Source organism: Schistocerca cancellata, chromosome 3, assembly GCF_023864275.1.
Source record: "Schistocerca cancellata isolate TAMUIC-IGC-003103 chromosome 3, iqSchCanc2.1, whole genome shotgun sequence".
Lineage (NCBI taxonomy): Eukaryota > Metazoa > Arthropoda > Insecta > Orthoptera > Acrididae > Schistocerca > Schistocerca cancellata.
The window spans coordinates 616,893,970-616,918,619 of record NC_064628.1 but is presented as its reverse complement, the minus strand read 5'-3'; the positions used below and the strand labels follow the sequence as shown (position 1 = coordinate 616,918,619).

The 24,650-nt window shown below is 38.5% G+C and overlaps 1 protein-coding gene across 2 annotated transcripts in view; it reads left to right on the top strand.

Annotated features, from left to right (window-relative positions):
* Positions 1 to 24,650, top strand: part of LOC126175521 (uncharacterized aarF domain-containing protein kinase 2-like) — a 121,680-nt gene that overhangs the window by 71,551 nt on the left and 25,479 nt on the right. For both annotated transcript variants that reach the window (XM_049922348.1, XM_049922347.1), the window contains 2 exons: positions 5,618 to 5,735; positions 22,213 to 22,437. In XM_049922348.1, the coding sequence (XP_049778305.1) occupies positions 5,618 to 5,735; positions 22,213 to 22,437 (343 nt within the window). The remainder of the gene's footprint in view (positions 1 to 5,617; positions 5,736 to 22,212; positions 22,438 to 24,650) is intronic.

The following is a 24,650-nucleotide window of genomic DNA, read 5'->3' as shown; positions in this document are numbered from 1 at the left end:
TTTACAGACGAATGGAAAAACTAGTACAAGCTGACCTTGGGGAAGATCAGTTTGGATTCCGTAGAAATATTGGAACATGTGAGGCAATACTGACCCTACGGCTTATCTTAGAAGCTAGATTAAGGAAAGGCAAACCTAAGTTTCTAGCATTTGTAGAATTAGAGAAAGCATTTGACAATGTTAACTGGAATACTCTCTTTCAAATTCTGAAGGTGGCAGTGGTAAAATATAGGGAGTGAAAGGCTATTTACAATTTGTATAAAAACCAAATGGCAGTTATAAGAGTTGAGGGGCATGAGAGGGAAGCAGTGGTTGGGAAGGGAGTGAGACAGGGTTGTAGCCTGTCCCCGATGTTATTCAATCTGTATATTGAGCAAGCAGTAAAGGAAACAAAAGAAAAATTCGGAGGAGGTATTAAAATCCATGGAGAAGAAATAAAAACTTTGAGGTTCGCCGATGACATTGTAATTCTGTCAGAGACAGCAAAGGACTTGGAAGAGCAGTTGAACAGAATGGATAGTGTCTTGAAGGGAGGATATAAGATGAACATCAACAAAAGCAAAACGAGAATAATGGAATGTAGTCGAATTAAGCCGGGTGATGTTGAGGTTATCAGATTAGGAAATGAGACACTTAAAGTAGTAAAGGAGTTTTGCTATTTGGGGAGCAAAATAACTGATGATGGTCGAAGTAGAGAGGATATAAAATGTAGACAGGCAATGGCAAGGAAAGCATTTCTGAAGAAGAGAAATTTGTTAACATCGAGTATTGATTTAAGTGTTAGGAAGTCGTTTTTGAAAGTATTTGTATGGAGTGTAGCCATGTATGGAAGTGAAACATAAATAGTTTAGGCAAGAAGAGAATAGAAGCTTTCGAAATGTGGTGCTACAGAAGAATGCTGAAGATCAGATGTGTAGATCACATAACTAATGAGGAGGTGTTGAATAGGATTGGGGAGAAGAGAAGTTTGTAGCACAACTTGACTAGAAGAAGGGACCGGTTGGTAGGACATGTTCTGAGGAATCAAGGGATCACCAATTTAGTATTGCGGGCAGCGTGGAGGGTAAAAATCGTAGAGGGAGACCAAGAGATGAATACACCAAGCAGATTCAGAAGGATGTAGGTTGCAGTAGGTACTGGGAGATGAAGAAGCTTGGACAGGATAGAGTAGCATGGAGAGCTGCATCAAACCAGTCTCAGGACTGAAGACCACAACATCAACAACAGTCGACAATCTGCATACAAGATATGGACCCATTTACAAAACGATCTACAGTTCCTTAGTTTTGAGCAAGTTTGATGTTGTTGCAGAGATCAGGGAAAAGAATGTCTGTCCTTACATGTGATGCCACTCTTATTGGGTGGAGCATAAATGCATCAGCTGTCTGAAGGGTTCCACTATCGGTGTTTACAAAATTACTTTCTGTTGTTACTTAAAAGTTTTAAATGCATTTTACATCACTAAATAGCAAAATGGTTTGCAGAAATAGTACAGAAAAGGCTAGTACCTTTGACTAAAGCTCCTATAATGCACATATAACTTTGCATTATGCCTAGCATGTGATGTTCATCAGATCTTCAGCCAATAACTGAGCATTTTTGTTTATGTGACCAAATCCTGAAATTTAATGATTTTTAAGCTTTAATTACTTGAAAATAACAGATATTTTGTGAGGATATTGACTGAAAATGCTATTTGAATGTTGTAATCACACAGAATAACAACAATCTGAACCATATTTTTAACAGAGAAAATAGCTTGCTGGTCAACAAACATAAACATTGGATGTTCGTGTCTTATCCATTTTATGCATTTCTGTATGATTCTCACTGTGATATTGTCATCACAAAGAAAAACATATGTATATTCAAAATTAATGTGGTCATTCATTTTCGTTTTCTATTACCCTGAAAAAACGTGGATCAGAAGAAAAGAAACGGGCAACACAGAACTGTGTCGGACCAAACACATATTGCAAACACTTAATATATATTTTTTGTTATTTCTTATCTTTTGATAATGACACAAAAGCTAAATTTTATATGTAAGCATGATAGAGTTTGCATTTCTCATGACATCTGTTTCTTTCCTTATCTAATCTAAACCTACTTCACCCTATCAATAGCAGGGGACATCATAGTGTTTAATGTGGTTTCTGGACAACTGTGAAGCCCATTGTATTAGTTAACTGCCTCTTTTGTGGCAAGTGAGATTCATACATAAATTTACTCTGCCATGTACAAATATTGTGACATTTCGGAAATCAAGAACTGTGGTCATGGACACATGCTGAAGTGGCCTTGTGCTTTAATGTGTCAGTCCATCAGATGGGATAGGAGAAATTCGTTATGGATAGAACACAAGTTGTGTACATGTTGGAACATGCCATTTCAATAAAGAATAACTGTCTCTTGGTGTATCCACTTGCTGAATGTTCATTATTTGTTACTAATATTGGTAGGTTTGCCCAAGTTAATGAATTTAATACTTTTTTATTTAGCTGATTCTGTTGCTCACCTCATTGTTTTCCTTTCAGGGGTATGATAGCCTCAGATATTTTCTGTATAAAGAAATCAAAACTTTCCAGGATTGTAAATATTTGTTGGGTCACTAACTATGAAATGAGAAAGTTTTCATAGTTTTAACTCCTATATTCTGAAACATCTCACTTGATTGATTGAGGTAATTTACATCCATCAACTTCCAGATTTTAATTGTATACAAAACTTGACTACTCATTATGATATCTACAACAGAACTCATCTGTTTCTTACAATAACGAAAACCTAACTGCCTTCTTACACCTTTTCCCATCAAGTGTGAGAGAGGACAAAAGTTACATGTATATGCAAAGAGCTTAATTATTTGCATCTTACATTCACATATTCAACAAAATTTAGTGAAGAAAAATTTAAATGTTTTCTTGTTAAAGCTTCAAAATTATCCTAATCACACAAAATATCAATGGCAATATGTGACATATGGAATTTTGGAAAACATAGTTTTATATGAGCTTATTTACTCACAAATGAAAAAAGCAATACCCCATGGTATCAAAGTTCATAATTTGTGTTAGGCGTGATTACATCACAGGGCTTTTGAGCAGATACCCACTGAGTAATGAATCAGCAGTCCATTTCATAGTTTCATTAGCCTTAAAATTATTTTTGTTATCTTTCAGCAATTTTAACATACTGCAGAGGTTCTCAAATATTCTTATAGCTGCAAAATTTATGGTGATTGGTCATGAAGAGTGATCATTTTTGTCCCTGGTGTTATATTTATGAATGCTATTGTAGTTTTCAAATTGAGTCAGGTTAATAGTGATAATCTTAGTAAAGGAACTAAGTTTTTGTCATAAGAATATAATGGAACTTTATTAGTAAGTTATGACCTGTTGTGTAGTCTTACCCTTGTTGGACTCTTGAATTATTTTGCTTTTAGAAAGCACAGCAAAGTATGGAAAAATGTGGAACAATAGAAAGCTTTTAGAAAGCACAGCAAAGTATGGAAAAATGTGGAACAATAAACAAATGTGTTAAAAATAAAACAAAAGAAACAACATTGAAATTTTTTAAGACAGTGTCAGTCCCAGTGAGTGTTTGCAGAAGTGAAACATGGCTTATAAAGAAAGTAAGTTGCACACAAGCAGCAGAAGTGAGAGTTCCAAATACGGTAACAGCATGCACAAGAAGTGACTGACGTATTTCAAATTTTGTAACTTAGGGAAGAACTGAATATATTTAATGTCCTCAGTAAAATACAAGAAAATAGAGAAACTAGAATGGACATGAAAGAATGAGTGTAGAAAGATACTTCTCCAGATGTAAAGAATTAACTCTGTTGGGAGAAGTAATCAAGGAAGACTGAGGAAGCAGTGGCTAAAGTAACAGTGGCTACAGTAACAGGAGAAAAAAAGCCCTTATACTTGAAGTGAAGATGATGAAAGATCTCATCCTCTTTCCTGCGAAAAATGTGCTTGTTAGTGGATACCTGTTGTACAGGGGCAGAATCACAATAAAATCAATTGACAACTATTTACTTTGGAAGAGCAGCCCTGGAGAATGCTTTAAAGTAGTTTCCAGAATGCAGTACTGGTGCCTCAAAATTGTGTGCTGATAACAGCAGTTATAATGTAGCGTCTGATATTTCTCTCACGTTACAGATGATTATTAGTCTATCAGTGGGATTTGTAAAACATGACATAGCAATTAAATGATTATAATTATTGATCATAAATGGACACTGCAGTATTCTAATAATTGTTTTGTTTTGTGTGTGTGTGGGGGGGGGGGGAGCCTTTAAAGGAGAAAAAGAGCAGTAGCTGGAAAAGGAGTGGTGTAAATGCTGCTGTGTGTTTCTCTGTTCTGTCCATCAATCAGCTGTTGGTGAGTGGTTGTCTGTCCTCATATCTGTTTAATGTTTATATTATAGTATCATGTTAGTGATTTTGCTGCCTGAATAATAGTTAACTGCTGGGCACCCACTTCAGCTCCTTCTGTGCAATTTGTTGACTGTGCATGGTACATGCAAGATCAGTATTACTTATGTGTTGTCATTTGAGTATTACTGTCTTACTATCTCAATTTACAGTATGTGTCTTGTTCTGTTATTTGTGGATCACTCATGGCATGACTTTAAGGTCACATACCGATCATTGAGTTAGGTGGCACAGTGATTAACATTCAGACTTGCATTCAGTAGTAGTGTGGTTCAAATCCCCCTCCTGCCATCCAGATTCAGGTTTACCATGATTTCATTTAGTCACTTACACAGAATACCTTCACAGTTCCTTTAAAAGGGGTATGACTGATTCCGTTCACCATCCTTTTATATCCAGGTTTGTGCTTTGTTTGTAATACATCAATGTTGAAGCAGATATCTTCTTAGTGTATATCTGTTGCTGCTCTTACCACCTCACATTTACTCCTCTTGTTTTTGTTCACTTCAGAAAAGAAAAGAAAAAAGAAACTGTGAGTCTAGAAGGTACCAATTCTAATCATCACACTCATCTATGAGGAGTTCCAATCAAGTGCTGAAAATATAAATATAAAAATACATAATCCTGTCATCTCCATAATGTACTTTGTAATATTGGTCAATAGAGTGAATGTCTACAAAGATTTGAATATAATGGTTCTGCTCATTGCAAGACAGTGTCAAGGAACAATTGATAGTTTTTAATAAAACAGAACTGACAAATGACACTTCTACAGTCGCTGTGTCTGCCATACTTAGTAGAACTACAACACTCCATGTTTAATGTTCTGTACAATTAACAGACATTATTATAAATTTTGAAGTGTTGGCTTTTAGACTTACCCTTAGCTGTGTAAGTGTCCTAATCACTATTTAAGGAAATGTCCCAAAAATAAGACACACTATCAGCTTGTCTTTGTGGAAGAAAAACAATTATTCTTAATCAGATAGCTGTTCATTATGAAACAAACCAATTCATTCACAGATTGTGTGAATTCCATCATGAAGGACAGCTGTAAAGCATGTAGAACAAGAATGGCAGGAACAGACACAGCAGACTGAAAGTTTCATTTCAGTTCATTTCACATTTTACTTTGAAATAATGCTACTTGCATCCTTTGCATGCATTTGTTTCAGGAGAGATTTAACTATTTTAAGAGCTGCAGCCATTTCTATTACATGGTTATTTCCGAGCTTAAAGTGGCTCAGTCTTGAGGAGTGTATGAATGATTTCACACATCTTATGAGTGCACAGGTATGACACATATGACTAGCTTTGAAATAATGTTATTTGGAACTGAACTTAAGAATTATTTCTATTTGTACTGCACTAGGCTTTGCAGACATGTAAATTTAATATACGCATCAAAGCATGATCTTTAGAGATTATATTTAGCTTTTTCCTCTCCTTCCTTGTATGGAGGAAGGTGGTCTGTTCCAGTGCAGTTCTGCAGTTTTCAGCCAATTTCTTATACATTTTGTTTTCAATTTACATGTCTGTCAATCGTTTATATATACTAGGATTTGGGGTGAATTTCTTTCTCCTAGCTGAGAAAATGGAGGGTGTTGGGGACAGTTCTGGCATTCACCTTAAGCACCGAGAGAGCTCCTAAAAACCTGGACAAAGCTGGGTTTTTCTTTATGTTTTCTGTGTCTACTTCTTGCTCGATCTTTGTTGTATCTTGTGATGCACTGATTTATGGCTCAGTCTTTTGCTAGACATCTCTAGGCATGCATTTTGGTCATCCACTTTGTTCGTCTGCATTCCCTGGTGATTTTTTTTTTGAGGGGGGTGGGGTCCTCACTGTTGGAGGCTGTCATGACGTCACGTGCACAGTGTTTGCACTGCTCATGACTCCATTTGTGGCTGCTAATGGTAGGCCTCTCTCAGCTTGAGGCAGGCAGCCTCCATCTCGGCATGGAGCATCACCCTGTATAGCCTCTCAGTTTACTGCAGGATGATGACAGAGGTGCGTCAGTCATGTGTCACGTGACCAGCTGTTGCACTGTTTTTTGCCACTATGGTGTCTTCCTCCTCGAGGCAAGCCAGTGCAAACTGTGTCCACTTGGCACCACGCAGTGGCCTTCGCCCGTACCACTCTCACTGGTGGGGAGGAGGCCTGCTGGTAGCACAGGAGGTGAGGCTGCTATTGGCTTGACTCTGACCTGCTCTGAACGCGAGGCAATGGCCTTGCTGCATCCCTTTCTCCTCTTTCGTTACTTTATGGCTTTATGAACGTTTGCTGAGTTCACCTGGACAGTCTTCTTCTGTTGATTTGTTTCACTAGCATTGCTACAGTCTCAGAAGGCCTTGCAGCTGTGCCAACTTGTGACATGCTGACTGCCATAGTGGTCACATTGTGATTAGTCTTCTTTGTTCAGAGTGCAGGTGCAACTAACTTGATTGACAGCACACACTACACGTACCACCTGCTTGTGGCAATATTTTGCCATTTGTCTCTCTTGTTGACACTTCAGGAACTTTAGCTTCATGTCAAATTCTGAAGGAAGAGACTCCACCTGTACGTGGAAGCTCAGGAGCTTATTTAGCCGAAGATTGCATCAACTTCTTTGTCCTGATGCTGGTTCTCAGATATTTACAGCTAAGATGAACAGCAGCGATCTCTTCTTATTGGCCTGGTTGAGTTGTTTCACAGCTACATCTCCAAACATTGTGAGGAACAGCCCTTTCCTTTATCACTCACTCAGTTCAGCCCCTAAAGAGAGCCTTGATTGTTGTATCTTCTTCTCTTGTGTCTTCTTTCCTAGCTTCTTTGGTGCACTGTACTTGTCGAGGTGGGTCTTGAGAGTCTTCCAGACATACAAGCTTGCCATTCACACATCCATCGAAGTGCTGTAGTCCAGACACGCAATGTTGAACTCCTCTGTTGCAATACCATCATGCATGCTTGTAGACTCCATAGAATCTTTACTGTTGTGTCCAGTGTAGACTGGAGATGGCTAAATTGGCATGACCTGTCTGAGGTGCTGCCCACAGAATGAACCAAGTGGCCGACTGATGCTACAATAGGTGAGCAACCCAATGATACTTAGCAGAAGAACTGGGCGTCTTCGTTGAGGGCAACAAGTCTGAAAAAGTCTCACTTGTTTTGCACAATGACCAGAGGTTCATTTGTCTGCTGCCATTTGTCTTCTGTCTGGTCTGTCATGGGATGATATCTTCAGGCTGCTTCCACAAAAGGGTGTTAGTTCCAAGTTATTTGGGAAGTTTCCAATTGAATCGTGTTCACAAATTTCATTGTAGTGCTCACTGTATCAATTTCTGCACTTGCCATGCAAACAGACTGTTGCTTTTATTTCACTAAATCATAAGCAATAATACTAAGGGAAAAGTCAATAAAAATTTTAAGAGGCCTCTTCAAGAGACTTTGGCATATTACACTCTGATTTTTGTTTTCAGCTATAAATCATATTAATAAGTACTTGCTGAAATCTGTTTTAGCTTAGCTGTGATCTTCATAGCCGTAAGAATAAATATAAATTGCACATAAACTTTCCCAATAAACAGAATGGTCAAATGGGGAGATAATCATATTTTGAGATAATCATGAGTATGTTTCATTTATGTGTTTGCTGAATCTAATGTGACACATTCAGAAATAATTTCTAAGTGAAATTTGTGACAATCTTTATCAACAGCACATTATAACAGGAATCTTGAAGTATAGATGAAAATGTGCATTACTTCTACCATTCTTACATTTTATTCTTACATTTTCTTCAGAAGACAATGGACTCTGATTTATTGTGTCCATTGGGTCTTTATGTTTATAGTGTTAGTTAGTTTGTTAATTTCATGTTCCATGGATAATTTTCCATGATAAATCATCATGATGTGGAATGAGTCAGTTTACATTCATGTTGCATATTAATTTGTACATCTATTTGTACTCTAAACATCAACATATTATTGTTGTTGTTGTTGTTATTATTATTATTATTATTATTATTATTATTATTATTATTATTATTTCCCTGAAACAAAAGCAAGATATACAGATTGAGTTAGCAATTCCTACCCATCACCTTTTACACATTACAAACATACAAACATAGAAATTCTTCTAAGGAACAGGAGGAGGTATCAAGGAAAACTTTTTTTCAATTTATTTTCAAAATTTACTGTGCTGTCTATTAGACATTTTACATCACAGGGTAAGTGGTCAAAAATTTTAGTTGTAGCATTGTGCACCCCTTTCTGTGCTAAAGACAACATTAATGTTGAGTAATGAATGTCATTTTTTTCTTCTAATATTGTAATTAAGTACCTCATTGTTCCTATTGAACTGTAGTGAATTATTTACAACAGATTTTCATGAGGGAAAAAATAAAATGTGAAGCAGTAGTCAGAATGTCCAACCCCTTAAACAGATGTCTACAAGATGATTGTGGGTGAGCACCACATATTATTCTTACTTAAAGATGAGTTACCCCACAACATTATTCCATATTACATTATTGGATGAAAATAAGCAAAATATGTCAACTTACTGATTTCCCTCTCCCCAAAATTTGCTATGATTCAAAGTGCAAATGTGGTTCAACTAAGTTGTTCTAGGAGTTCTAAAATGTGTTTTTTTTTTATTTAAATTCTCATCAATCTGGACCCATAAGGATTTTGAAGTTTCCACCCTATATATTATTTCATCACCATGCATTACCCCTAGAGGTGCAGAACTGAATGTGACGTATCTTTGTGAAATTCAGGGTGAGACCATTCGCAGAAAACAAGCCAGTGGTACTTTTGAGAATGTAGTTCACCTTCCTTCCATTTCTGTATGTATACTGGGAGTGATTACAACACTCGTGTCACCTGCAAAAAGAACTAATTCTGCTTGTTTTACATTAGACGGTAGATCATTTACATATATGAGGAACGATAGTGGACATACGATTGAGCCTTGGGGAACACCATATGTGATTTCTTCCCAGTCAGAATAATGTGCATGGATTTTCGTTGTACCTAGTATAAACTTTATCACAGAATCACAAATCAAAGAATAACATTGAATTACTTTAGATGTTCTTTACTACATATAAAGTGACAGTTTCTAAGGAGACATTTTAAATCAGCAACCCACTGTGCTTTTAACTGGTACAGACTGTTTCGACGTGGACTATAGGATAGATGGGCTACCACTATATGTGTTTTTTCAGCCATAATACTCATATAATGTCTTGAAATTATAGGACAAGGGAATTTTTGTGGATCAGATAATGGACACTAACTCTGCATTGAACAGCACACAGATTGTGCTATGCTAATTGGAAGGGAGAGGAGGGATTTCAAGAGACTCAGTACAGGTGCCAAGGATAGAGATTTATTTGAAATTATTCTAAATATTTTTTTTAGAATAATCTTCAGCTGTTGGATAATAGACACAAACTGTTTGATTCAGTTAACATTGAGGAGGCAGTAACTTACCATAAAGCTGTCATAGCATCAAAGACTACAGATTTTAAAAGAAGTGTTAAGAAAGTTAGAAAAGTATATTTTATTATCAATTGTGGCAGGTAGCAGATTGCAGGTTACCTCAAAAGCCAACAACATATGAGGGCTGTTCAAAAAGTAAAGTGACTTTTCAAATTGCACAGGCAACGTAATTCGATTATTGATCCTTTTTTTTTTTTTGTCCACATGTCCCGAACATATGTTCACAGTTTCAAGTGTACAGCATACTTTGTTTTTGATAGATAGAAAGGTTAGACGTGTTTTAGTGTGCTCAGTGATTTACGATTATAATAAAAAATGGATCAAAGAATTTGCATCAAATTTTGTTTGAAAAATGGAATCATGTGCTCTAAAACACTTGAAATGTTGACAGTGGCATATGGTGAGTCTGTGAAGATGCCAATGATGAACCTCACTCTGGACGCCCCAGCAAATTAACAACAGATAATAATGTCAAAGCTATGAAGAAAATTGTTGAATTACCATAAGAGAAGTTGCTGAAGATGTTGGCATATTGATCAGCTCGTGTCACGCAATTTTTTCGGATGTTTTGGGTATGAGATGTGTGTCAGCAAAGTTTGTTCCAAAACTTCTCAATTTTGATCAAAAGAAGATTTGCATGAGCATCTCTCAGGAGCTCTTAAATGGCATCAATGATGATCCTGATTTGCTCAAAAGGGGCATAACTGGTGATGAAACATGGGTTTACAGTTATGACATGGAAATAAAAGCCCAATCGTCCCCATGGAAGCATCCTGGAGAGCCAATACCATAAAAAGCACACCAGGTTCAATCAAATGTCAAAGTTTTGTTCACTATTTTTCTCAATTACTGTGGCATAGTGCATCATGAATTTTTGCCTCAAGGTCGCAAGGTCATAAGGAGTATTGCCTTGACGTTATGTGCTGTTTGCGACATTATGTGCTGTTTGCAAGAAGCAATAAGCAAAAAGGTCCAGAATTGTGGAAAAACAATTCGTGGACTTTGCATCATGACAATGCACCTGCTCATTCATTGTTGCTTGTGAGAGATTTTTTTGACCAAAAACAACACGACAATTGCGCTACAGCCACCTTATTCACTGGATTTGGCCCCCTGCAACATCTTCCTGTTCCCAAAACTGAAGAGACCTATGAAAGGATGAAGATTTTCAATAATTGAGGAAATAAAAACTGCATCGCTGGAAATACTCAAGGCTGTACCAAAAAGTGCTTATGAGAAATGCTTCGAGGATTGGAAGAAGCGTTGGCACAAGTGTATGTATCTGAGGGGGATTACTTTGAAGGGGTCAACATGAATATTGATGAATAAATAAATATTTTTTCCTAAAAATATAAAGTCACCTTACTTTTTGAACACACCTCGTACATTCATCTCTGGTAATAAATATGTCTGCATCTACAATTGCATACTTTTTATTTTTACTGTGTATTAAGGTTTCTTTCTGTTCTGTTCTGTTCATGATGAAGAATGGGAAGAATGTCTGCTTGTACACCTCTGTGAGCCTTAAATTGCCTAATGCTATCTTCAAGTCCTTGTGGAGCAGATTCATAGGGGACTGAAGATTATTTATAGTTTCTATCCTGAAAGAAGATTCTGGAAGTTTTCCAAGTAGGTTCTTGTGGCTGTCTGGTATTTTTCATTGAGTGTCTGCAAGTCAATATTTTTCATGATTTCTATTACACTTCTTCACCAAACACGCAAGCCAGTATCCATTCACAGGACTTTTCTATGAATATACTCAGTGTCCCCTATTAATTTGACCTCATGTCACATTTGAGCAGTGTTTAAGTATGGGATGTACAATGCAATGCCTTTGCAGACAAACTGCAGTTTTTCACTATCCTGCCAATTAATCACAGCCTGCTACTTGCTTTATCTATAACTGACACTATATGAGAATTCTACTTTATACCACATCTTTATCCCAAAACATATGTTTGACATGACGAATTCTATTTGTCGTTCTTTAATGTGGTAGTCAGAAGATACCATGCTTTCTCATTTTTGATTGTACAATTTTGCATTTGTCTAAGTTAAAAGCAAGTCACTCGGTCCTGCACCAGGCTGATATTTTGTCACAATCTCTATGGATGCTGTTTCAAATCTTGGGTAACACAACTAATAATAGCTGCTATATCATTAGTCTACGATATTACATTACATTAGATGCAGTCCTCGAGTACTGTGGATATGAGCCTTTAGGATACGGAAAGAGGTCAAGGATGGATATTGTATTTAAGTAAATAATGAAATGACTCAACAATATGAATTATTAATTGATTATAAAGAGCATAACACATTAATTTTATGAGTTTCTTTGAAGATGCTCTTCAATGAAGCAGAAGAAGCTGGCCAACAGAAATATATTTGTTTCAGTCTCAAACTCCACCATATTAGCCATAAGACATTTAATATGTTGTGGTAGGTTGTTGAATACATATGTATCCATATATCTGACTCCTTTCTACTAATTTTAATCCCTTCATAGAGCTTGTTTTTGGTCCTAGTGTTATATCCACTTTTGCATTGTTTTTGAGAAATGAGAAATATTTATAACAACAGATTTAAAAAAATACAGATTATGAAGACATTATTAAAATACCAAAGTTCTTGAAGATGTCTCTGCGGAATGTTGTCTAGCTAACAACTGGTATAATGCTTACAACACACTGCTTCATTGTAAAAATATTGTCCCTGTAAGTTGAGTTTTATCAAAAAATGTTTCCATAATTGATTAGTGATTGTAAATATGCAGAATAAACTAGATTCTTCATTTGTAAATTGCCTATAGCAGTGTACCCATGTACAATGCAAATTTCACTGAATTGACATGCTTTGTTAATTGTAGGGTATCATTTTGCAGTCAAGGTTGTAATCTATCTATAATTGTAAAAATGCAACAGTTTCTACATAATTTATTTCGTTGTTCGAGTAGGCTATTTTTATAGACTGTGGAATACTGTAAGAAGTACTGAATTATAGTGTAGTCAAAATTTGATAACCTGTTTGTGTGAACCATCTGTTGATATTTTCAACTATTTCATTAGCAGCTTCTGTAGTAAGAGGACTGACACTACTATTAGGTCTCCAACTTTGCTTCCGCTGTTTTGCAGTAGATGGCATTAATGGACAGTAGTGGTGCAAGTCGTAGGTCGTAAGTGTCATACAGTAAGCTTAGCCATTTGAGAACATAACTCCATCATTATATCACTCGATTTTTGATTGCATCTTAAAGGTATTCTTGGCTGAATATGTCAACTTACAAGCCCAGTTCTCATCATCTGCGGGAGGTTTTAATTTTCTGCTTTGATAAGAAGAAATCTGCGGCCGAGGCTCATAAAAAGCTGGGTAAGACCTACGATGAGATGCCTGATAGTGACAGAACTTTGCAGAAAATGGTTTCCATGCTTAAAGAATGGTGATTTTGATGTTGAAGACTGGCATGGTTGTGAAAGAGAGAAAGCTTTCGATGCTACTGTAACCAATGAGAACAGTCACAGGAGATCGTTATCAAAAATAATTGATGTGTTTGAGCTGAGCAATGAAAGACAAATGGCCACAGTGCAACAATATGCATGAAAAGGTGATTTTGCAGCGTGACAGTGCTTGACCCCATGTCACAAAAACCATCAAAACGTACCTGGAAACATTGAAATGGGAAGTCCTGCCCCACCTGCCGTATTCTCCAGACATTGTTCCCTTTGACTAACAACTTTTTAGTTCAGTGGCACGTGACCTGGATGCCCAGTGCTTCCTGTCATATGAACAATTGCAAAAGTGGATCGATGCATGGATCTTCTCGAAAGATGCCCAGTTCTTCTGCTGTGGGATTCATATGCTACCCAAAAGATGGCCAATACTTTGGAATGTAAATTTTTTGCAAGATGCTCACAATACAGTCTCAAACTTTGAGAAAAAATGACGGAAACAAAGTTTATTCCTAAAGTTGCACCATCTTCCAACAGCACAAGTGAAAGATGATTTATATATATCAGAAATAACAGAGCTCTCGAAATAGGACCCTGCAGTACACCATGTACTCATGAACAGCAAAAGTCCTGTTATATTCATCTAAGGAACAACAGACATTACTTCAAGTGACTGTTAATGACTCTCCATCCAAGACAATGTGCTGCACTCTGCCTTGATGCAGGTGAAAATCAGGTGAGAAGCCCTATAGCAACATATTTTCTTTAGAAGTGTTGATATGTTATTGATTCAAAAACTTTTCAAAAGTCTAGAAACACCAAATCAATGTAGTTTCCTTTGTCTGTAGTACTGAGGATACCATATGTGAAGAGTGTGAGTTGAGTTTTGCATGATGGATGTTTTTGGAACCCATGCTGTTTAATTTTTTTGTATTAGGTTATTTTTTCCAGGTAGGCCAGTACATTTGAACTCAGAATTTATTCTAGTATTCTTCTACAAATAGTTGTAAGTGATATAAGATAGTAGTTCTGTGAATTAAATGTACTCCTTTTTTTGTAGATGGGTGTGATGTGTTCTTTTCCAATTGTAGAAAACATCTTTCTGCTCAAAGGCTCTGCAGTACATTGCTATTGAACAGAGCTAATTCAATGGTAAATTCTGTATAAAACTTAACAGAGACTCCATCAAACTGTGCAACTGAAATGAAGTTTTATTTTCTCCCCTGATTCTAGCTACTTTTCACCACCACTGCTGATAATTATTATGTTACTCATCATAGCAGTGTTTTTGTAGCCTTGACCTTAGTTACCCTCTACTCTTCTGCTGGTCAAATGCATTTCAATTAAAATATGACAGTCTGCAAATTTATGATCTAGTTTGTGTCTACTGCTCAGTTGGCATTGTTTCTTAAGAAGTTTTTTGAAAGAGACCAATGGGATCCGACTACCATCTTTAATTATTTTGTTAGGTAGGGCCTACATGTTTTTCTAGCTAGGTTGGCTACTAATTTGAAATACATTTCCTTTTTGTATTCACATCCGGAGTTAAATGATTATAGCTCTTGTTCGAGAAATTGAGAAATTTTCCCTTATTCATTTCCATGCTTTTCTAGCTCTTTGTACCTTGCGTTTATTGTTAGAATTACATCCTTAAAAACCCACCTCTGTCTCCATGTGAACATTCTCAAAGTTGCCATGTTTTCATCACAGGTAGGATGCTGAACCATCTGTTCTTGGGAATTCTCTGAGGAGGCTTTTGTATTTGTTTTTCACAAAGTTTTCTCTCATCTTCCACTTTTGAAGCTGTAATTTTACCAGTTAGTTGTGTGTTGATGAAAATATCCTCCAAATACTGCATAGAATAACTTTCAAACTTAGACTCTGAGGAACAAGAATTTATTCTGAATCCATCAGTTTCTTTTACAGATAAACTGGTGCCTGATGGTATTGAACTATAACTTTTATCCCATTTGTGATTTCTATTGTGGCCAAATAATTTTGTATGCAGTCCACCCTCGGTAGCTGAATGGTAAGCATGACAGAATGTCAATCCTAAGGGCCCGGGTTCGATTCCCAGCTGGGTCGGAGATTTTCTCCGCTCAGGGACTGGGTGTTGTGTTGTCCTAATCATCATCATTTCATCCCCATCGACACGCAAGTCGCCAAAGAGGCATCAAATAGAAAGACTTGCACCCGGCGAACGGTCTACCCGACAGGAGGCTCTAGTCACATGACATTTTTATTATTTTGTACGCAGATTCACAATTATTGTTTATTGCTGCAGAATCACTAAAGTCTTAGGTGGGACGTCTTCCACTTATCTCGAGACCTGGGGTCCATAGTCATTTCTAGGAACAGTGCTATGTATAGATTGGAGGCTATGCCAAGACACCAGAAGCAAGGCTGGATATTTTCACTTTCTCTGACAGCTGTTGGAAGGAATTATGATCTTCGAACCCAGCAGACAGGTATCACTTGTTCTCATAAGAGCAATAATCTTGAACACTGTTTGGGTACAAATGCTTCTGGGATGGCCCTTTCACTGTATTAAATAACTCCACAAGGCATACACATAGTGTGCAAATGGTTTTCCTTCCCATCACTTACCACCATTTCACTAATGCAGACCAGTATTTTGTAGAGGAAACTGTGTTTGTGGCATTGGATAATACTTAAGCACTGTGGATACCTTGGATACATTCCACAGGATAATAATCACCGTAAACACCCACTTCAACCAGCTTGCAACTGTTCGACCAGAGACAAAGCGGCTTTCAAAGTTCATGAATTTCAGCCAGCTCTTTCCAAGCCTGTGAACAGCAATTGTGAAGAGGCTCCATTCTAGTTAAGATCAATGTATGTATATCTCGTATTTATGTGAGTTGAATGAATGAAATTCTAAAGTATTATACAATATACTTTAGACAAGTACTCCATGAAGTGAGCTGTAGACCTGGCTGTGTGAACACTAACTTGATCATGTGTCCAGGTACACCACATTCCAGTTCAAAGTCCTGTACCCTGTTACCTCACTGTGCAATTCTATCAAATGCCTTCTTTAGGATTGAGAGGAACCTGTTATCAACCTGACTTCCACTGTCTCCTGCCTTCATTGTTGAATAAATATAGCTGAATTTTGAAATGCTGCTGTTTAAAGACTCTATGCTGATTTATACAAATCCAGATATCTATTACATAATTGTACTTTGTACCAATGAAAATAACCAATTTTTGAAAATATAATGTAACTGAAAAGCTTAAAAGAATTCTATTAACCAAAAGCTTAAAAGAATTCTATTAACCAAATGGCAGTAGGAGAACACACACACATAAACGTTAAGGAAATTTGCAATCTTTTAGAGCCAGTGGCTCCTTCTGGTAGGAGGGTTGAAGGGGAAGGAATATGGGCGAAGAATAGGCCTGCTGAGGTTTAAAAAATGGGAAGAGTTCGAAGAAGTCGTCCAGAACCTTGGGTCAGGGGAGACTTACCAGGCAAGGTGAGAAGGAATTACTGATTACTGAGGCTGCACTGGATGAGATTTGTAAACCTGATAGCTTAAGAGGTGGAAGATAAGATAATAAGGAAGACAGAGATTACTAACAAAACATTGTGCAAGAGTTAATAGGAGCGGAAAGCTAAGTGCATTGTTTATGGCAGAGGTGTAGGTGGAGAAAAATAGATAGGTCAGAAAATAAAAGACATAGAAAACTGAAAGGGAGTGAAGAAAGAAGTAGCTATTGAGAAGAAATGCAGAACTGAAGAAATTAACATAAATTAAGGTCAGGTGGGTTACAAGAACCAAGGACTTGTCGTAATGTCAGTTCCCACCTGCGGAGTTCTGAGAAACTAGTGTCTGGGGAAAGAATCCAGATCCCAAATGTGGTGAAGCAGGCACTGAGGTCATGACAGCCATGGTTTGAGCATGCTGTACAACAGTATACTGTGTGTTGCCAATATGCACCCTCTTTCTTTGTCCATTTATCCTAACTGAAAACTTGATGGCAGTCATACTGATGTAAACAGCTGAATAGTGTTTACATAACAGCTGCTACATGACGTGTTGTTTCACAGGTGGCTCTCCCTTTGATAGTATATCTTTTGCCAGTTACAGGGCTGGTATAGGCAGTGGTAGGAGGTTGCATAGGGTAAGTCTTACAGCAGGAATGATAAGAGGGCTAGGAGCTGTAGGGTAGGGAAATGGGTGCAGAAGGAGCATAGGATCTGACCAGGATATTTTGGAGATTAGATGGGCAATGATAAGCTGTTCTAGGTGTGGTGGGCAAAATGGCAAGACAAGGATAATACTGAGTAATAAGAGGGGTACTCTAAGCTGTTTTTTGGAGGGACCAGTAGTACCAGGCTTGGATGTGATGGTTCGGGAAATCTACTTTTGAAAGAGCTGTTGGGGTAATTAAGTTCAGTGAATGCTGAAGTGAGAATGATTATCTTGCTATAGAGTCAGCAACTGAACAAACACATTGACCTCGAAGACCAAGGCTATATGGGAGGAAACATTTGACATGGAAAGGATGGTAATTGTCAAAATGTAAGTACTGCTGTTAGTAGGTTTATTGTGAACATAAGAGCATAGCTGACCCTCAGATTTGGAATAGGGCCATGTGAAATTTAATTGGTAGAATGTATTTAGAAATTCCAAAAACTTTAACAGGTCAGCCTCATCAATGAGTCCATATGGCCAAGATGTCATCAGTGTATCTAAACCAGTCCACGGGCTGAAGACTTGTGGATTCCAGGAAAGCTCCCTCCAAGTGACCCATGAAAAGGTTGGCATAGAAAGGAGCCATCCTGGTTCCCATGGCTGTGCCTCTGGTCTGTTTGTATGTCTGCCCCTCAAAGGTAAAGTAGTTGTTGATAAGTATGAAGTTGGTTAAGATGAGCAAGGAGGACATCATAGGTTTGGAATCAGGTGGGTGCTGTCTGAGGTAATATTCAGCAGCAGCATGAAGATCTTAGTGTAGACGGAGGTGGCATCAATGGTGACAAGCCAGGTGTGTTATGGGAGTGGGATGGGTACAGATTTCAGATGACCTGAAGCCATAAAACCTGGGCTGTGGAGCAATGAAAGAAAGTTGTTTGGCTGGATGAGTCTTGTTTCATGTTGCTTCCAGCTTCTGGTTGAGTTTAGGTCTCATGAGTGAAACAAGCGGAAGTTCGATGATGATTTGGGCAGCCATCTTGCAAGGCTGCGTTACTGCGAAGGATTATATGACCATTTTGGGTGATGAGGGCGTACCATGGTACAATGTTTGTTCCCCAACAGTGATGCTGTTTTCAAAGATAACAGGTCTTCTGTTTTACACAGCTCGCATACTCCAGGACAGGGTTTGTGAGCACGAGGAGGAATTGTCGCTTCTCCCCTGGCCACAACAGTAATCAGATCTCAATATTATAGAATAAGCTTGTAAGTGTACCATTTTTACTTTTATTTGTTTGTATTGGCAGTAGTACATGTCTCACCTCCTGAAGGCAAGCAATTGTTTTTCGTAGTCGATTAGTTTTCTTGACTGAATTTTCCTTTCTCTGCTAATTTCTCATCAGTCTTACAGGTAGTTTTTAGATTCTTAAACAAGGGAAAAAAGAAGAAATAGGTATTAATTAAATACATCTGAACCTCTGACATTTTGCTAATAGCATTGGGTCTTTAGTACAGATGAAGTTCAAGAATGAGTTAAAGAGCTTAATAGAAGTAGTTTGGATGTAGGAGTTAAATCTATTTTAATTAGAGTAAAATAATGTTTATCAGCATATCAAGATACAAGATTGTAAAAATAAGAACTGATGTAATTGAAGCAGTATGTGAATTCTAATGTTTGGGGCAGTTGAAGAGAACAGTTGGTTGGATAGCAAAATAATTAAACCAAAGCATTTTGAAATGAAGACTCCAGTGTGTGTCAAAAGAGAAGTTTACTGTCAGTGTATATTAACAGTTCTGAATTATTTCAATGAGTGCTGTACTTTTAATGTACAAACTACTAAAAAACTGAAGAGATGTTCAAGTAACAGTGAAGATATGTCTGTTGTGAATTGTAGGAGAGGCAGAAAAACACACAGATCGGGAAACCAACAGGAGTGGTAGATATAATAAGTTGTTTTGAAGATAGTCAATTTTTCAGGCCAAATCACTAACAATTTCATTAAGAAATTACCAGTTTTGCCCACCCCACTCATCTTCAGATTGTAAGATGAAAGCAATAGTTCATTCTATCCAATGGGGAAACCACATTGTCTATATGCCAGAAAATAAACTATTTTCAAAGAAGCATTTGAATAATCTGATGTCTCCAGTATGGCCCGAATGTTGTTCATTCAAAAAGATTTAATTATGACATGAATGAATATGGAGCAGAGGTGTAGTAACCAGTGAGTTACTCCACATACTGCCCACACTGGACATAAGTTAGGCCACTACAGCAAGCACAATGTGCGCCAACATTCAAACGGTGTGCTGCAAGTACCCGAGACCACCAGCCACCATCACCTTGTCCACCATGAGCGCAGCACTACATCAGTGACATGTGATGGGGACAGCATCTTTATGAGGACATGCACTGGCCTTGGGACCATCAGTTGTTAATGTTCTCGAGACATGTAATTACCTCCACCCTATTCTTGTTGTTGTCACTCCATGACCCAATAAATTGTATCTCTTTTAAGGCCTTGTATTTCCATGTGTTTCTATTTAGAACACAAGCGGCAACGAGTGAGGGTTGAATTTTCATGTGTTTCAGGGTCTGTGGTTTTTCTGCCAATTGCCTCTTTTATGAAGCCTTTACTCAAGTCACTTCTGAAACAGTAGCAAGTGCATACAGCTGTATTGGAATGACTGCTGGCTATGTTGACCCAGGCTCAACTGCCAGTTGTTCACACTATGATGAAACTGCAGAAGACTGGGATGCTTACTAGAAGGGAATTTGCCAGCATTTTGTAACATTCTGAGTAGTTGACAAGGAGGTGTGTAAAGCACTTTTTTTTTCTGTTAAGCTCTTTCATACATATCAGTTACTGCTTAACTTACCTCCTGTGCAAGAAACCAGCATGCCTTTCTTTTGACAGTATTTGTAGTTTACTGTCCTCCTATCACCAAAAGCATATGCATGTGGTCACTGTGCATATTGAATTCTACCAATATTGCAAACAGCCGCACCAGTAGTGTCGAGCTGGGGCAGCTGAGCTTCATGGCCTTACTTGTAAGTGTTGGTTCATCACGGATAAGTCTCAGGAGTCTTGGACATCATAATCAGAGATGTGATCATTTGTTCAGCACCAGATAAGATTTGTCAACATGCCCTTCAGTTTGAAGGTCTTATTTTGGAAAAGGTGCTCAGGATGGGTGCAGGACCCCCTCCTTGGTCTGTGGACACAACGCCTAGTTCTTTGTTGGCCCTGTCCACTCCAGCTGTTGCACTAGTCAGGTAGTGGCCACCTATCCTGGCAGTAGGGGCTTTGTTAGCACTGATGAGAGATTTGCTTCCTGTGGCAAGTCCCAGTATTTGTCACTGTGCCGAGCAGGCACCACCATCAGCGGGGACGGAAGCCAGGTCCCTGTGCCACAGCCTGTCACCAGAGCCTCTCCCCTCCCCCATTGTTGCTGCCGGTGTTGTGCCCCTTGTTATGGACTCTGACACTGAGGTGACTCCTGCCTGTCTGTCATTGCTCCTTCCCGCAATTTGACTCAGAGTCTGCTCTGTGGGCTGTATGGGTGCCCTTGTCCCTCTCACCTTTGCCTGTATGCGCCAGTCCGGGTGAATCAGGAACTTCTAACACATTTGGCTGCAGCCAATGGCGCTGCCACAGACACTATGGACAGCTCTTCAGTCACAGCATTTTGGACAGTGATGCCTGGTCTTTTCGTCTGCAAGGAAAGAGGAGTGTAATAATCCACTGGTTACTACATTTACCACCTATAGCAGATGTAAGTCAGGCCACTACAGCAAGTGTAGTGCACGCCAACATCCACATGGTGCTCCCACAAGTACCCAAGGTGGCTGCCAGGGACAGCTCGGTCACTGATTGCCGTCACCTGGTCTGCCGAGCACGCACAGTACTACACCAGCTACAGCTGAAGAGTTGGCAAACACACATCTTGTGTATGGTTTTATTGGATGCAATGGGAAGTGTGTCACAAAGAAATAAACTTGAGCCGTCCTCGCAATGACACCGTCCACATCAGCTGTGCATAGTGAGTGAGAAACAAAATCCTGTTTTTGTATTGTATGTTTTGGTGATTGCATATTACAGGCTTTTTAAGTGATATGAATGTATTTTTTCAAAAATGAATGTAACTGGGCAAACAAACTGAAAAAATCATTACATTATTGCTCGCTAATGAGCTGCTGGAGACCTTGGGACCATCATACCAAAATACTTAGAAGGTATCCCTGAACAACCTCTGACAGTTTGTTGACAGAGTTCTGGTTCACCCTGTACTGCATAGATATATCTGGAGGCTTCCTTTATCCAGCAGCAGGTGTCATATGACTGCTGGGGTGTACACTTTCGACTCATATTTTTTTCTTCTGTTTCTGAATTTGTGACACATAATGTACATTGGCAAAAGTTTTACATATAGCACTTTATTTAACAAAATTTGCATGGAAGAAAGTTAAGTTATTCAGAGCAACTCACTGTTTATTGCTATAATGTATTTTCTATGTTTCATTTAATATTTTGTGTATACTACGTTGCTGTGGTAGCTATCATAAAGTTCTAGTTCCTCTTCTTCTTCTCCTCCTCCTCATCTTCTTTCTTCTTCAATTGAGGTTTCATTAATCACTATGTAAGTATAGATTTGTCTTGTTATTTCTAGGTTGATATGACTGTTGAGGCCCACAATTTGGAAAGATTTGCAAAAAATTTTGCAACTACGCCAACAGTGAAATTTCCTGTGCCCATATGGAATCTTACTCAGTCTGACATTCTAGTTGAGACATTTGAACACGGAGAGCCATTACTGAATTATGTTACAGGTGATAATACAAATGGAATAAAAACTTTACTGGCTGAAATTGGGATAAACACAATTCTGAAAATGGTAAGAAACTGATTATTTTTATTTCAGTGTCAGTAAATGTTTTTCATGAACTGTGTGAAAGAATACTGTATCTTACAAAATGTTGGCCATAAATTGCTAACATTAATATTATTTGTGTTTCAAAATGGAAATTCTACCACTTCCACTACACTCCTTTCTGTAGCACCTCCTTCACTTTGCTCCCATTGTACAAAGCTGCTTCGCGCTGCTTCTGTTTCCAGTATGTTAATTTTATTTTATAGGTACTCACAAATGACAGACTGACTCTGTTAAATATTAGGAAAGCAAATGAATTCTATGAATTCTACAATTTATTACATCAAAAATTTACGTTTCTTGACTCCTACTAGAATCCTACACCCGCCTCCTCCAAATACGTATACACTTTAGTATCCCTGCCGATAGACACTGAATGTGGAAGCAGATGAGTTGGTGTGGATATTGCAGCAATTAGTATAGAATGCTGTCACATAGGGTGCATGTAAAGCATGGCATGGGCAGAGCCACTGTCAGTGGTGATGGGCCTGGCCTTGGAAGATCTTGGTTGATTTCAGCTCCTTCGCACTTGGGCATCTTGCTGTGCACTGTTTTTGTGTGCTATTGTCAGTTGTTCATTGTCGTTGCATTTGTGTTTATCTTTGTGCTCATCTGTACATAGTGTTTGGACACTCTGCTACCATGTAGATTGACCCACATGTCAAGTTTCATTCCCTCTTCTGGGTTCAGCACCTGTGCATTGTTGTCCAGCCACTATCAACTTATATAGTTACATTTGTGCTGATAGTGATGGTTTGTAATGTTGCAATGCCATGTGCAGATATAAAGTGGCATTCAGAGAATGCTCTTATTCATATGTTGCACCTCCAGGAGCAGCATCAAAAGTTACAGCACAAGCAGTTGCAAGAACTACTCACATGGAATGTGGAATTGCTCCCTACTCGTGCTACCCTGATAGCAGGCCAGGCACTGGCAGAGAAGCTTTCTTCTCCATCACCTCTAGCACGATTCACTAGCTGTGACAAGCTTGTGTAAAAGAGGGAGATTTACCTACACCATTTCTTTCTGCACTGCCAGGTAAGGCATATAGTTGATCTGGTTGTCATTGTGCAGCAGTGCAGGATTGTGCAAAATCGTGCAGAATTTCATGCCCTCTACTTACTCTGAGAAACCTACCTTTGATGCTTTTTTTTAATTGCTCATACAGTACTTTGGTCATCAAAATCAACTGGTGGCAGCACGGTTACAGTTTAACCAACAGCACAAGCACCCTGGGCAGTCATATGGAGCATGGATTGTCAACCTGCTAGGTCTTTGTGAAAGTATTGCTTTTAGTGTATCCAATGTGCGTGCTTTATCATATTTAGACTTGCTAGTTAGGGTCACAATCTGGCTAACACCTGACCTGGAGGTCCAAACTACAGCGCTGATCTTGTCCAGTCCTTTTTTAGCTGAAGTTGCTCAGATTGTGGACTCTTATGAACTCACAGCTGCAGAAAGAGAAACAGTCTGGTTAACACCTGACCTGAAGGTCCAAATTATGGCATTGACTGTGTCCAACCTATCTTTAGCTGAAGTTACTATGTGGAATCAAATGAACTTACTGGAGCAGGAAGGGACATGCATACCAATGACTGGTAGGTTGCAAAGTTAGATGTGCAATGGTAAATGGCCCCTGGTGCCCTGTGGAATGATACAGGTGGCCTCGCTTTCCAATGAGACCCTGTGTGTTGACACTATTGACAGTTCGAGTGCAGTGATGAGTGCAGCCCACGTTGTGCTTGGCCATTACTTATCAGTCGAAGCATCATAATTCCTGCTTGGGACGTGAATGTCATTCTGTGTGTGTTTGATGAGACAGCCAACACGAGAAGACCACATGTAGACTATGCTAAAAAATAGGCCATTTGGCAGTGGTTTGTGACAGCTGGTAAACTGTGGGACTGTCATCGAAGGACCAATGTTCTTCCTGTCCTTGGAAGTTGTCTCTGACACCCCTAAGCATGTCCCATTGTATTCTGCTTACATTGGTAGAGGATCCAAACAATTAAGTTTTAGGTAGACACAGGAGTGGTGGCCAGCGTAATTATCTTAGATTCTTGGGCTGCACTGCAGGGCAAAAGCCACTATGTCAGATTGTGTCCTACAGTAATCAGTGCATTCCTTTGAGGGGACAATCTCTGCACATTATAATATTGTGGAGTAGTAACTTATGT